The sequence below is a fragment of the Oncorhynchus nerka genome, linkage group LG7, assembly GCF_034236695.1.
Source record: "Oncorhynchus nerka isolate Pitt River linkage group LG7, Oner_Uvic_2.0, whole genome shotgun sequence".
NCBI classification, from domain to species: Eukaryota; Metazoa; Chordata; class Actinopteri; order Salmoniformes; family Salmonidae; genus Oncorhynchus; species Oncorhynchus nerka.
This window is the reverse complement of record NC_088402.1, coordinates 30,085,477-30,098,366: the sequence shown is the minus strand read 5'-3', so window position 1 is coordinate 30,098,366 and position 12,890 is coordinate 30,085,477. Positions and strand designations below refer to the sequence as shown.

Here is a 12,890-nt window from a genome sequence, read left to right as displayed (position 1 = left end):
TGTAGAGATGTTCGTGATGAAATCTTAAGTTTTGGTGTGTTATCCCCCAGTCAGATGTAGGGAAGACTTTTTTCCGTTCTGTATTGTAGAAGTCTCTTCCTGGTGGAACCATGGTGGTGTGAATGGTTTGGCTGTTCTCAGTCTTTGACCTGGTTGTGTATATGGGATACAGTTTGCTCATGGTTGTGGTGGGTTGGTTGGTTTGGGGTCATTTGTGGAAGTTGGTCTCCATCTCCCACAGTTTTCCTAATAGTTACATTCAAAAGCACTAAATAATAACGTGCAGGGAATTCGACTGCAAAAGTGTAGCCTGAGTCACAGTACAAACAGATCTGGCACTCATGCTAGCAAAGGCGTTAATTAATGAAGGTTTCAGATTCTGTCATGTGATGGCATGGGCATTATTTTGGTGAGCTCAGTATTCCTCAATGAGAGATAAACACAAACACATCTCGTGAGTGTTGTCCCTAGGGTCCAGGAGCACTTGTAGAAAACACTGTAGTTGTTTTAGGATGCCCTCAGGACACAGCCGAGATCAAGAGCCAGAACTGCCATCTCAACCCATCAGCCAAGGAAAGGCTTAGCTCCTAGTTCTCTTTAAACGAGAGGTAGCCTTTAATGGGTGCAGCCTGGAGACTGATAATGTGGTTATGTGAATTAGTGCCCAACTAGATTGGTAAACAATGAAATACTATGTCCATATCTCTGCTTAATACATGTTTCTATACAGTATCACTATTTCACTGTCAGATGGTGTGTTACAATTAAACAGACCAAATTCATCATCAGATCAACTCTTTTAGTAATATTCAGGAATCTTTCTTCCCTCAACTGTACTCTTACATTGTCAAACTGATCCTGTAAGACAATTTGCATGCCACTGCAAGGCATGTTACAAGAATATTGACTAATTAACTCACTCAAATATAGTACAAGTCTTTTTTGTTTAATGCCAAAAAGACAGCTGAGCAAGCCTTAAATATTTTAATAAATGTATGAGAAATGACATTTTCCATACCAGGCAAACAGAGGAATCAATGAGCAAGTGTAAAGATATAGGTAGACTCCCCTCTCTCTTCCACTACTACACTCCCTTAAAAAGAGACTGTCCATGTGACAAGGCGAGGATTCTTACAAACCATGGGTCCTGTCAAAGCACCGTTGGATGTAGAAGAGGTACATTTATCCCAAAAATGTTTAATCACAAGGGAAGAGGCAGTCGTTCAGCCCCTCAAACTCAACTCTGAACTTCGAAGCATTTTTTCATTGTTCCCCTGGGACACCAGGTGGGTGCAATTAAATATCAAGTTGAACAGAAAACCAGCAAGCTCTGGACCTCTTAAGGAGTTGAATACCCTCACCCTAAGCAACTTGATAAGCATTACAATTGCTTTCTACTAGAACTAACAACTCAAACAACAATGGTGACAAATGGTACTCAAATTTATTATTAAAATCAATGGCTGTTTCATTTCAAAAAGGTTGTCAAAGGGAGGAATTACTAAAAAACAACATTACAAGTTACAGTTAAAGGTACAACAGATTAGGTGGTCAAATAAAGACATTTTTCTGCGGGCATCACGTTGCGTGTCTCAACGCTCTACAGCAGACCCTGTCTCTTCAGATCCTCGTAGGTCTTCTTGTTGACCACGTTTCCACTGGAGTCCTCGTACTCCTCCTCTGTATCTGGTTGCCAACGCTCTGATGACTTCTGGGACTTCAGCTTTGACCACACTGGGTTAAAAATACACATTAGTATTATCATCCATCATGATCCAGTAAATGGACTGAAAGACCAGTCTTGTTATTTTTACCCCTCCCCCCAATTTCATGATATCTAATTGGTAGTTGGTCTTATCCCATCTCTGCAATTCCCGTACAGACTCGGGATAGGCAAAGCGACACTGCTTCTTGACACTGCTCGCTTAACCCGGAAGCCAGCTTGCAGGTGCCAGGATGGCCACAAGAAGTTACAAGTGCGCAATTGGACAAGGAAATCCCATCCGGCCAAACCCTCCCCTAACCCAGACGACGCTGGGCCAATTGTGTGCCGCCTCCACCTCCGCCGTGACCAGTCATTTTTCATTCTTTATTTAACCAGTAAAGACCTTTGCGGTCAGAAACTTTTTTGCAAGGGCAATCTGGATGCACAACTACACTGACCAATATTTATTGGTCTGGTAACACTTTTTTTCTCTAACATGATTCTATTCAAGCCAAATAACAATACTCATTCTTTTCACTTGTCATCTGCCTCAGCCTCTATTTGGGCTTTAACAGAACTACTTACGAGAGACAGCGTCCTCGATCTGGGTGACATTGGCAAAGTGAGCAGTGTTGGGGATTCCCAGGCAGCGCATGCCATGGGCGTGACGCCACTCCTGGGGGGTGGGCAAGACAACATATTAGCTAGCAACAATATTAGCGGAAACAGAATTAGTACACTTTCTAAAATCAAATCCTCTTTAGTTTCACTCATTATGCACATTAAAAAATGAAAGGAGGGCATTGATATAACAATGTAATAACCCAGTATGATATTGTAATGACATAAGCTAATAATTATGAGAAATTTGAACATACTGCAAAGTGCCTCTGGAAGGCCTTGGGTCCCCTGTATGTGTAGTTTCCACAGATCTCACAGTTATAGTTGATGTTCAGCCCATGGAGTTTATACAGCCAGTATGGAATGGGCTAGAACAGATAAACAAGGTTAGCGTGGTGGCATGCAACCGCTTTTCACAGCTAGTACACAGGTCTGATGTATGGAAGGAGGTCCTGACCTTTCCATCCCAGCCGAGAGGCAGGTTCTTGGGGTTGTAGATGATCTCGTTGTCCTCATCTTCACTCTCACTCTCACTGAGCTGCTCCTCTTCTTCATCCTCTCTCTCCTCTCCTGTCCGGGCCTGCTTCCTCTGCACGTTCTCATGGGTCAGCTGCCTCTGCTCCTACAGTGCCATAGACAAGCAGATGGAACTGTGAACAGGTGTTTGTGTGGATTATCGGGAGTAACACACACCTATAGAATGGCCGGAACTAACCATTTTATAAAGGCCCATTTCAAAAGTCGTCCTCACAACTACTGACATTGATTAAATATGATTGTGAAAATATATTAGAGTCATCATCCTTGGCAGCTTTTACATACCCCCAGGATTTCCACATACTCATAAATCTGAGACTCCAGGAAGGCGATTTCTTTGTTACGCTCCGTGTCTCTGCAGAGAGATTAGTCAATAACAGGGGTACATCATGCCACCAGGTGCAGAAAAACACAACCATGCAAATGCTTAACTGACGATCACATACTTCTTGGGTCCTTTGGACTTGGGGTTCTTGGCGAATAGGGAGGGATCCAGAGATTCCAGAGATTTGCCTTTGGTGCTAAACAGCCTCTGGGCTCTCTCCTCCAGGGTTCTGTGGGGTCACACACATTTAGCAACCTTTCATCTGACACACCCAATCCGATATTAAATCCGTCATTACTAGGGCTGTGGCGGTCACGAAATTTCATCAGCCAGTGATTGTCAATCAAATAACTGTCTGTCCCACAGTAATTGACCGTTAATTAACAAACACATTCAGCATCTTCTGGCTTCCACACACAGCCTACAAGCCACTGATGCGGACCTTTGGAACATCTACATTTTAAAAGTGTAATAAATCCATGTAATATAGCCTATACCTTCACAATAAATCCATTATTTATTTTAGATCGGTCTAAAGAAACATAATGAAGCAAAAGCAGTCTATTTCAGAAGAAAATAGCAGCAGAAAATAGCAGCATACCCTGAGTTGTCCTTATGTTAGGTCCTGATCTGGCTATGCCAAATGGCTGTGGGCTACACTAGTTCATTTAGCAGACAAGATTTGCTTAGAATGCCGTGGCATTTTATAGTATGAAGAATACAATTTAACAAAGCTGAATAAAATTTTCTCTGAACGATGAGGGAGTGCGCTGTGTTGAGCGGTTAACAAAAATAGATACTCCTATATGCTCAAATTAAAGTTATTAATATAACTTTAATTGTTCTACAAACGCTGGGCTATATGTTTTGATTTGTAATAAATTGTAAGGCTGCATAATGAAAAATAATTCACTTGAAAAGGCATGAGCTCTACTTAGTTTTTTGCACAGGCTGTACACACGGTCAGTCTCATTAACAATTTGAGAAGCACTTGATAATGCGTCGAATTTCCCGGCAGCATCCCCTTTGCGTGGCCATAATGCACTCTAAAATATTACATGCCTAGTGCTGCCTGCTCCGAAGCACCTCTCACTCATGTGTTCTGGTCTTTCTCACAGGCTACAAGTGAAGACGGGGGATGCAATTCTGAGGTGCAAGTTGAAGATATTAGAAGAAATGTCCACATTTACTTTTCCTGAGCCAACAAGATGAGTAGGCCTGACGGCAGCCTAGTGGTTAAAGCGTTGTGCCAGTAACAGAAAGGTTGCTGGATCTAATCCCTGAGCTGACAAGGTAAAAATCTGTAGTTCTGACTCTGAGCAAGAAGGTTAACCCACTGTTCCCCGGGCGTCAAAGACGTGGATGTCGATTAAGGCAGCCCCGCGCACCTCTCTGATTCAGAGGGATTGGGTTAAATGCAGAAGACACATTACAGTTGTACAACTGACTAAGTATCCCCCTTTCCCTAACAAATAGCAAAAGCACTAGCTTATGTCAATCTACTATCCCCTATAGGACAAAAGTTGACCTATTCGGTGCGAGAAATAAATATTCCAAACATAGTCGGACAGTTGTGGGATGTGAGAGATCAAATTAATACAACCACTAAAACTTTTTTTACGCAAATGTGGCTGACGTAACAGATCAGAACGATTTAGCTTAAAATGTTAAACTATTTATTAGAGTGTTGGACTAGTCACCGAAAGGTAGCAAGATCGAATCCCTGAGCTGACAAGGTAAAAATCTGTCGTTCTGCCCCTCAACAAGACAGTTAACTTCTCTAGGGTAGGGGGGCAATATTGGGGATTTTGGATGAAAAGCATGCCCAAATGAAACTGCCTGCTACTCAGCCATAAAAGCTAGAATATGCATATAATTAGTAGATTTAGATAGAAAACACTCTGAAGTTTCTAAAACGGTTTGAATGATGTCTGAGTATAACAGAACTCATATGGCAGGCAAAAACCCAAGAAAAAAATCCAACCAGGAAGTGGGAAATCTGAGGTTTGTAGTTATTCAACTCTTGGCCTATCGAATACACAGTGTCTATGGGGTCATATTGCACTTCCTAAGGCTACCACTAGATGTCACCAGTCTTTAGAACCTTGTTTGATGCTTCTACTGTGAGTGGGGGCGAATGAGAGGGGAATGAGTCAGAGGTCTGCAGAGAGCCACGAGCTCAGTCTCACGCGAGCTCTGTTCCATTGCAATTCTGAAGACAAAGGTAATCTCCGGTTGGAACATTATTGAAGATTTATGTTAAAAACATCCTAAAGATTGATTCTATACTTCGTTTGACATGTTTCTACGAACTGTAGCGGAACTTCTCGTCTGCTCCTAGTGATTGCACGTCGTGAGTTTGGATTGTGTACTGAACGCGCAAACAACAATGAGGTATTTGGACATAAATGATGGACATTATCGAACAAATAAAACATTTACTGTGGAACTGGGATTCTGGGTAGTGCATTCTGATGAAGATCAAAGGGAATACTTATAATGCTATTTCTGACTTCTGTTGACTACACAACATGGCGGATATCTGTTTGGGTTGTTTTGGTCTCTGAGCGCTGTACTCAGATTATAGCACGGTGTGCTTTTTCCGTAAAGTTCTTTTGAAATCTGACACAGCGGTTGCATTAAGGAGAAGTATCTTTAATTCTGTGAATAACACTTGTATCTTTTATCAATGTTTATTATGAGTTTCTGTAAATTCATGTGACTCTGCAAAAATCACTGGATGTTTTGGAAGCAAAACATTACTGAACGTAACGTGCCAATGTAAACTCTGATTTTTGGATATAAATATGCACTTGTGTAACATATGAGTTATGAGTGTCATCTGATGAAGATCAAAGGTTAGTGATTAATTTTCTCTATATTTCTGCTTTTTGTGACTCCTCTCTTTGGCTGGAAAAATGGCTGGGTTTTTCTGTGACTTGGCTCCGACCTAAATCGTTTGGTTTGCTTTCGTCGTAAAGCCTTTTTGAAATCAACACTGTGGCTGGATTTACAACAAGGGTATCTTTAAAAATGGTGTAAAATACATGCATGTTTGAGGAATTTTAATTATGGGATTTCTGTTGTTTTGAATTTGGCGCCCTGCAGTTCACTGGCTGTTGACGAGGCGGGACGCTACCGTCCCACGTACCCTAGAGAGGTTAACCCAGTGTTCCTAGGCCGTCATTGAAAATAAGAATTTGTTCTTAACCGACTTGCCTAGTTAAATAAAAGGTCAAATAAAACCCTTTAATTTATTTTTTAAAGCATGCACTTTGACTGCCTTCGTGACCAGCAGGGTGGCGGTAATACGGTCTCAACAGCCCTAATCATTACACCGTCTACATATACTCATAGTGTACAGATGGAATTTGATATTACATTATTCCAGTTACTGTTATAACATTGCAATTACAATACTGTTATTACTATATTCCAGATTGATTGCATGTCCATAGACGACCTCCCAGCCACAGAAGAGCATGTTAATTGCTTACCCTCCACATTTCAGGCCCAGGGCCATAAGGGCAGACTTCAACCTGTCCAGACCCAGGGAAGCCAACTCCTCCCAAGAGGAGAAAGCAGAAAGGTCCAGGTGGGCTCCTGCATGGGTCAGAGCACTGCTCGTCTCTTTCTATAAGATCATTAAAAAAAAAAAAAAATTAAAACACCCATCTAGACCCATCTTCTGTAGCTATAGTAGACGTCCTCCCCATCTTGGACACTCACTGGCCAGCCAGGGAAGGTCCCCATCTCCCACTTCTTCTCAAACTCTCCCAGGATCTTGCCGTAGAGATCATTCTGGTCAAGCAGAGGTTTGACTCTCTCTGTATAGTCCTGAAGGTACTCCAGTAGCATCTCTAAGTACCTGTTATAACATAACACAGGTGTCACACAACCTGATGGAAAACCAAACAAATTCAAAAGGTACTACAATTATATAGGAATAACATTTATACTGAAGAAAAACATGAATACAACGTCAAGTGTTGGTTCCATGAGCTGAAATAACAGATCTCAGAAATGTTCCAGACGCACAAGAAGCATATTTCACTCAAGTTGTGCACAAATTTGATTACCTCTGTTCGTGAGCATTTTTCCTTTGCCAAGATAATCCATCCACCTGATAAGTGTGACATATCATGAAGCTGATAAAACAGCATGATTATTACACAGGTGCGTCTTGTGCTGGGACAATAAAAGGCCACTAAAAACGTGCAGTTGTGTCACACAACGCCACAGATGTCTCAAGTTGAAGGAGCGTGCAATTGGCATGCTGACTGCAGGAATGACCACCAGAACTGTTGCCAGACAATTAAATGTTAATTTCTCGACCATAAGCCACCTCTACTGTCATTTAACCCAACCGGCCATGCCAGCCCAGGACCTCCACATCTTCACCTATGGGATGGTCTGAGACAAACCACCTGAACAGCTGATGAAACCAAGTCTGTACACCTGATGAATTTCTGCACAAACTGTCAGGGAAGCTCATCTGTGTCCTCGTCATCCTCACCAGGGTCTTCACATGACTGCAGTTCAGCGTCGTAACCGACTTCAGTAGGCAAACGCTCACCTTCAATGGCCACTGGCACGCTGGAGAAGTGTTCTTCATTGATAAATCCTGGTTTCAACTGTACTGGGCAGATAGCTTGTATTGCGTCGTGTGGGCAAGCGTTTTGCTGATATCAACGTTGTGAACTGAGTGCCCCATGGAAGTGGGGTTATGGTATGGGCAGGCATAAGCTACAGACAACAAACACAATTCCATTTTATCAATGGCAATTTAAATACAGAGATACCATGGCAAGATCCAGAGGCCCACTGTTGTGCCATTCATCTGCCACCATCACCTCATGTTTCAGCATGATAATGCACGGGCCCCATGTCGCAAGGATCGGTACATAATTCCTGTAAGCTGAAAAGGTCCCAGTTCTTCCACGGCCTGCATACTCACCAGACATGTCACTTATTGAGCATGTTTGGTATGCTCTGGATTTACGTGTACAACAGCGTGTTCCAGTTCCTGCAAATATCCAGCAACTTCGCACAGCCATTGAAGAGGAGTGGGACAACATTCTACAATCAACACCCTGATCAACTCTATGGGAAGGAGAAGTGTCACACTGCATGAGGCAAATGGTGGCCATACCAGATACTGAGTGGTTTTCTGATCCACACCCCTACTTTAAAAAATATATATCTGTGAAATCCATAGATTAAGGCCTAATGAATTTATTTCAATTGACCGATTTCCTTATATGAAATGTAACTCAGTAAAATCAGTGAAATTGTTGCATGTTGTGTTTAGTATAATACATTCGCAGAGAAAAGATCTGCATGATAAAAACAGTTAGCTATGTTTACTTTTTGTATTCAGCGTTCTTTCTGTCTTTGGAGATATCAAACAGCTGGTCAAACGAGGACAGGTAGCTGATGTACTCCAGTTTCTGAAACAGAGGCCAGAAGGTTTTAGTATAGTTTTACAATAGACTATGAAGATTATGGTGGATATGGAGAGTGGGCACCTTACCTCGGCCCCTTTTAGGTTGACAAACTTCCGATAGCAGTCATGGAGATCCAGGTAGCGTCCGTAGGCCTCCTCATCACTGAATTCCACCATGTCTGGGGAAAGACCACATAAATCATTACATTAATACCTACACTGAGAGTCCGACATGGATACCATCACCATAGTGTATACGCTCACTCTGTGTTTCTTCAGTTGGGTTCTCTCTAGCCTTGACCAGCTCGTCAAACTCCATGGACATGGGCACACATATCTGAAACAACAATAACATACAGATTTAGCCACAGCAGGAGACATGATAAACCCGGATGAAGGTTGGTTGACCCAAACTTTTGTTCAAGATTTGATTTAAGACATTTATTGTGGAACATGCAATAACACAAGGACCTTTTTCCTTTCATGCACGTGGAACTGTAGAATTACATACAGAATCCATAGACCTATAGAATTATAATAGTAATTTAAAGGGGAAATCTGCAATGGTGTATCTATTGGACTTATAAATTAATTACATAACCCCATTGGTTCTTGAAGAATAACTTAAAAATGCATCATTCCCTTAGTTTATTTTTTAATTTTTATTTCACCTTTATTTAACCAGGTAGGCTAGTTGAGAACAAGTTCTCATTTGCAACTGCGACCTGGCCAAGATAAAGCATAGCAGTGTGAACAGACAACACAGAGTTACACATGGAGTAAACAATTAACAAGTCAATAACACAGTAGAAAAAAAGGGGAGTCTATATACATTGTGTGCAAAAGGCATGAGGAGGTAGGCGAATAATTACAATTTTGCAGATTAACACTGGAGTGATAAATGATCAGATGGTCATGTACAGGTAGAGATATTGGTGTGCAAAAGAGCAGAAAAGTAAATAAATAAAAACAGTATGGGATGAGGTAGGTAAAAATGGGTGGGCTATTTACCGATAGACTATGTACAGCTGCAGCGATCGGTTAGCTGCTCAGATAGCAGATGTTTGAAGTTGGTGAGGGAGATAAAAGTCTCCAACTTCAGCGATTTTTGCAATTCGTTCCAGTCACAGGCAGCAGAGAACTGGAACGAAAGGCGGCCAAATGAGGTGTTGGCTTTAGGGATGATCAGTGAGATACACCTGCTGGAGCGCATGCTACGAATGGGTGTTGCCATCGTGACCAGTGAACTGAGATAAGGTGGAGCTTTACCTAGCATGGACTTGTAGATGACCTGGAGCCAGTGGGTCTGGCGACTAATATGTAGCGAGGGCCAGCCGACTAGAGCATACAGGTCGCAGTGATGGGTGGTATAAGGTGCTTTAGTGACAAAACGGATGGCACTGCGATAATTTTTAAATTAACGGTCATACCCCACCAGAAGCCAAAATATAAGCTTGTTTTACTCCATTGTTTGTAAACAAACACTGTAGAGTACAACCTCCAGGGCCTAAAATTAACACCCGCCAAATGTGGATAGGTTTTGGCATTGGCAGGTGTCCATTTCACCCGCCACATTGGCTCCACAGTGCAAGCATGTCACTTGCACTTGACTAAAAATAGCCAAGTATGATCACATTCATAGTAAAATAAATGCAGGAATAGCTGTTTAAAATATTTCTTCCATTTTGTTTCATAGCTGGTAAATTAAAATAACCCTGTATAGCCTATTCCACCCCGCACTGCAACACTGCCTGGCTGGGAGCTGTGCTCAAGTGACGAGCTGAGTGAAAAAAACTATTTTTTAGAAGCGCTGCGCACAGGCATAAAAGTTGGTTTAATTGACTTGAAGTGAGACCCGGGGCTATTTACATTGTTTAGTCCACAAACTAGGTTTTTCTACTGCTAGGGAAGAGAAGACAACACTTCTACTACCAGTGGTGGAAAAAGTACCCAATTGTCATACTTGAGTAAAAGTAAACATACCTTAATAGAAAATGACTCAAGTAAAAGTCACCCAATCTCACATGCAAACATGACTCGAGTCATGTACATTGTTTACAATTTAGTCATTTATCAGACGCTCTAATCCAGAGCGACTTAAAGCTAGTGCATTCTTCTTAAGATAGCTAGGTGAGACAACCATATATCACAGGCAGAGAAAGTACATGTTTCCTCAATAAAGCAGCTATCCGTAGAGTCAGAGCTAGAAAGGGAGAGGGGTGTCAAGTGAAAGTGCTGGTTCACATTTAATTTTTAGTTGTTGAGGGGGACTATTTAAGATACTGTTTGAAGAGGTAGGGTTTCAGATGTTTTCAGAAGATGGGCAAGGACTCTGCTGTCCTAGCTTCAGGGGGAAGCTGGTTCCACCATTGAGGTGCCAGGACAGAGAAGAGCATGGACTTGGCTTAGTCCCGTAGGGTTGGGAGGGCCAAGAGACCTGAGGTGGCAGAAAGGACTGCTTGGGTTGAGGTGTAGGGTTTGCGCATAGCCTGAATGTCAGGAGGGACAGTTCCTCTTGCTGTTCCGTAGGTTAGCACCATGGTTTTGTAGTGGATGCGAGCTTCGACCAGAATCCAGTGGAGTGTGTGTGTGTGTGTGTGGAGGGGGGGCTGCAGCATTCTGGATAGGTTGCATGGGTTTGATGGCACAAGCGGCGAGCCCCGGCCAACAGCAAGTTGCAGTAGTCCAGGCGGGAGAGGATAAGCGCCTGTATTCTGTTCGTGTGTACCAAATTACTTCTTACTAGTAATACATTTATTGTTTTAGAAACATTACAAAGTATGCTTATCAATTTTTGTTGTTTTGTTGGTGTAATTGCAGCAGGAAAAACATATTTTGGCTGGTAAAAAATCTAAGTGGCTGTTAGATTTTTAAATCTACCTGCTACTGTGACTGGTTTACCAAAAAGTACATGTTATGCCCCAATAGCCTCAAAATATATTTCAAACTGTACTTGATATCATGGATGGTCAGTCTAAACTCTCTCTATGAATTTGAGAGTGGTTACATTTATCCTGCCCCATCCCCTCAGCTCTTTACCAAAACAATGGCAGATCTGTGTCTAGAACTACATATTGTAGTTTTGAGAACCTTCTCAACAGAGAAGATATACTTCTGGCATGACTTCTTCAGTTTATAGCTAGGACAGACAGGAAGCAGCTGACAAAATTACCTCATTAGGATGCTTCCTGTGGAACTCCTTGATCTGTTTAAGTCTGTTGTAGAACTCTGCAAACTCATTTGGTCCTGAGATGGCGTTCAGTTCATCCTTCCTCATACTGTAGAAAGAGAACACAACAATATTACACCTCTGATTTACTCCACATAGCAAGGCTAATCATGCATGGGAGCTTGAAACATTACACACATACACTTACCCATCTTTGTCTTCATATGCTTCCCTGACAGTTGAACTCACGTCCATGTATCTCTGAAAGGACGACGAAGCTTGTCATTAAAAAAAACTGTCATATCATTCATGTCCTTGGCAAGGTAAATAAGTAGGCTAACTGTTAGCCACAAGACAAGTTAATATGAAAATACAGGTGCAACTTGTGATGTTTCAATATCACAGAATACTCACATCCAACATTGCTCTTGTTCGATGGTCTGAGTTTATTTGTTCGCGTAACTGTTTGAGAAGAAACATGCATAAATATTAGTTATCTGGCAGAGACAGAAACGGGACCAAACTCCATCCCACTGGGCTGTATTTACTAGTTAGCACTACTAGCGTTAGCTATTTTGATAGCAAGTTAGCCAAATAGCTAATGCAACTAACGTTAGCTGGCTGACAATACAATTGTTGCCAGCTAAATTGTAACTGATACAATTGTTAGTTGACCACAAATAAACAAAATAATAACACATAAGCTACTATCCTCATCAATAACGTTAGCTCATATGAATTTGTTTAATGCTCTAACATTGATTTGCTTTGACTTTGGGTCAATTAACGTCTTCATTAGCATTATCATTGATGCAACACATACCGTGGTTTTCTTATGCATCATTTCCTTTGTTTTGGCATCCAACAGCCTTTCCTTCTCCTCATGGTAGCGACGTTGTTGTTCTAAAATCGTCTCCATTGTTATTTCCTTAACCACAAATTACAGAAATAAGACGGACTTGAACAATGAATGCCATAAAACTTGGCCTACGTTGATTTTCAATGGCGCATGTTGCGATAGAGAGGAAGTAGTTTCATAGTTTATACACCGCGTGAGGAGACATCGTTCCCATAACTTTGGTTCCAC

At 41.7% G+C, this 12,890-nt stretch overlaps 1 protein-coding gene across 1 annotated transcript; it reads right to left on the bottom strand.

Annotated features, from left to right (window-relative positions):
- Positions 1–1,425: 1,425 nt before the first annotated feature.
- LOC115131440 (splicing factor 3A subunit 3-like) lies at positions 1,426–12,841 on the bottom strand. The gene is made up of 15 exons (XM_029663177.2): positions 12,627–12,841; positions 12,218–12,265; positions 12,012–12,064; positions 11,807–11,912; positions 8,899–8,971; positions 8,722–8,813; positions 8,556–8,638; positions 6,918–7,056; positions 6,686–6,822; positions 3,310–3,417; positions 3,149–3,218; positions 2,784–2,948; positions 2,584–2,694; positions 2,291–2,381; positions 1,426–1,734 (listed from the first exon to the last, which is right to left on the bottom strand). The coding sequence occupies exons 1-15, from the start codon at positions 12,720–12,722 to the stop codon at positions 1,601–1,603; spliced, it is 1,506 nt and encodes a 501-aa protein (XP_029519037.1). The 5' UTR covers positions 12,723–12,841; the 3' UTR covers positions 1,426–1,600.
- Between the last annotated feature and the right edge of the window lie 49 nt (positions 12,842–12,890).

Excerpts from the sequence above, each read along its gene's own strand:
- LOC115131440 (XM_029663177.2), bottom strand. The coding sequence starts at position 12,722 with ATGGAGACGATTTTAGAACAACAACGTCGCTACCATGAGGAGAAGGAA. Across the intron at positions 11,913-12,011 it reads GCATATGAAGACAAAGATGG|TATGAGGAAGGATGAACTGA; the intron begins GTAAGTGTATGT and ends CTCTTTCTACAG. Across the intron at positions 1,735-2,290 it reads GATCGAGGACGCTGTCTCTC|TGTGGTCAAAGCTGAAGTCC; the intron begins GTAAGTAGTTCT and ends TTTTTAACCCAG.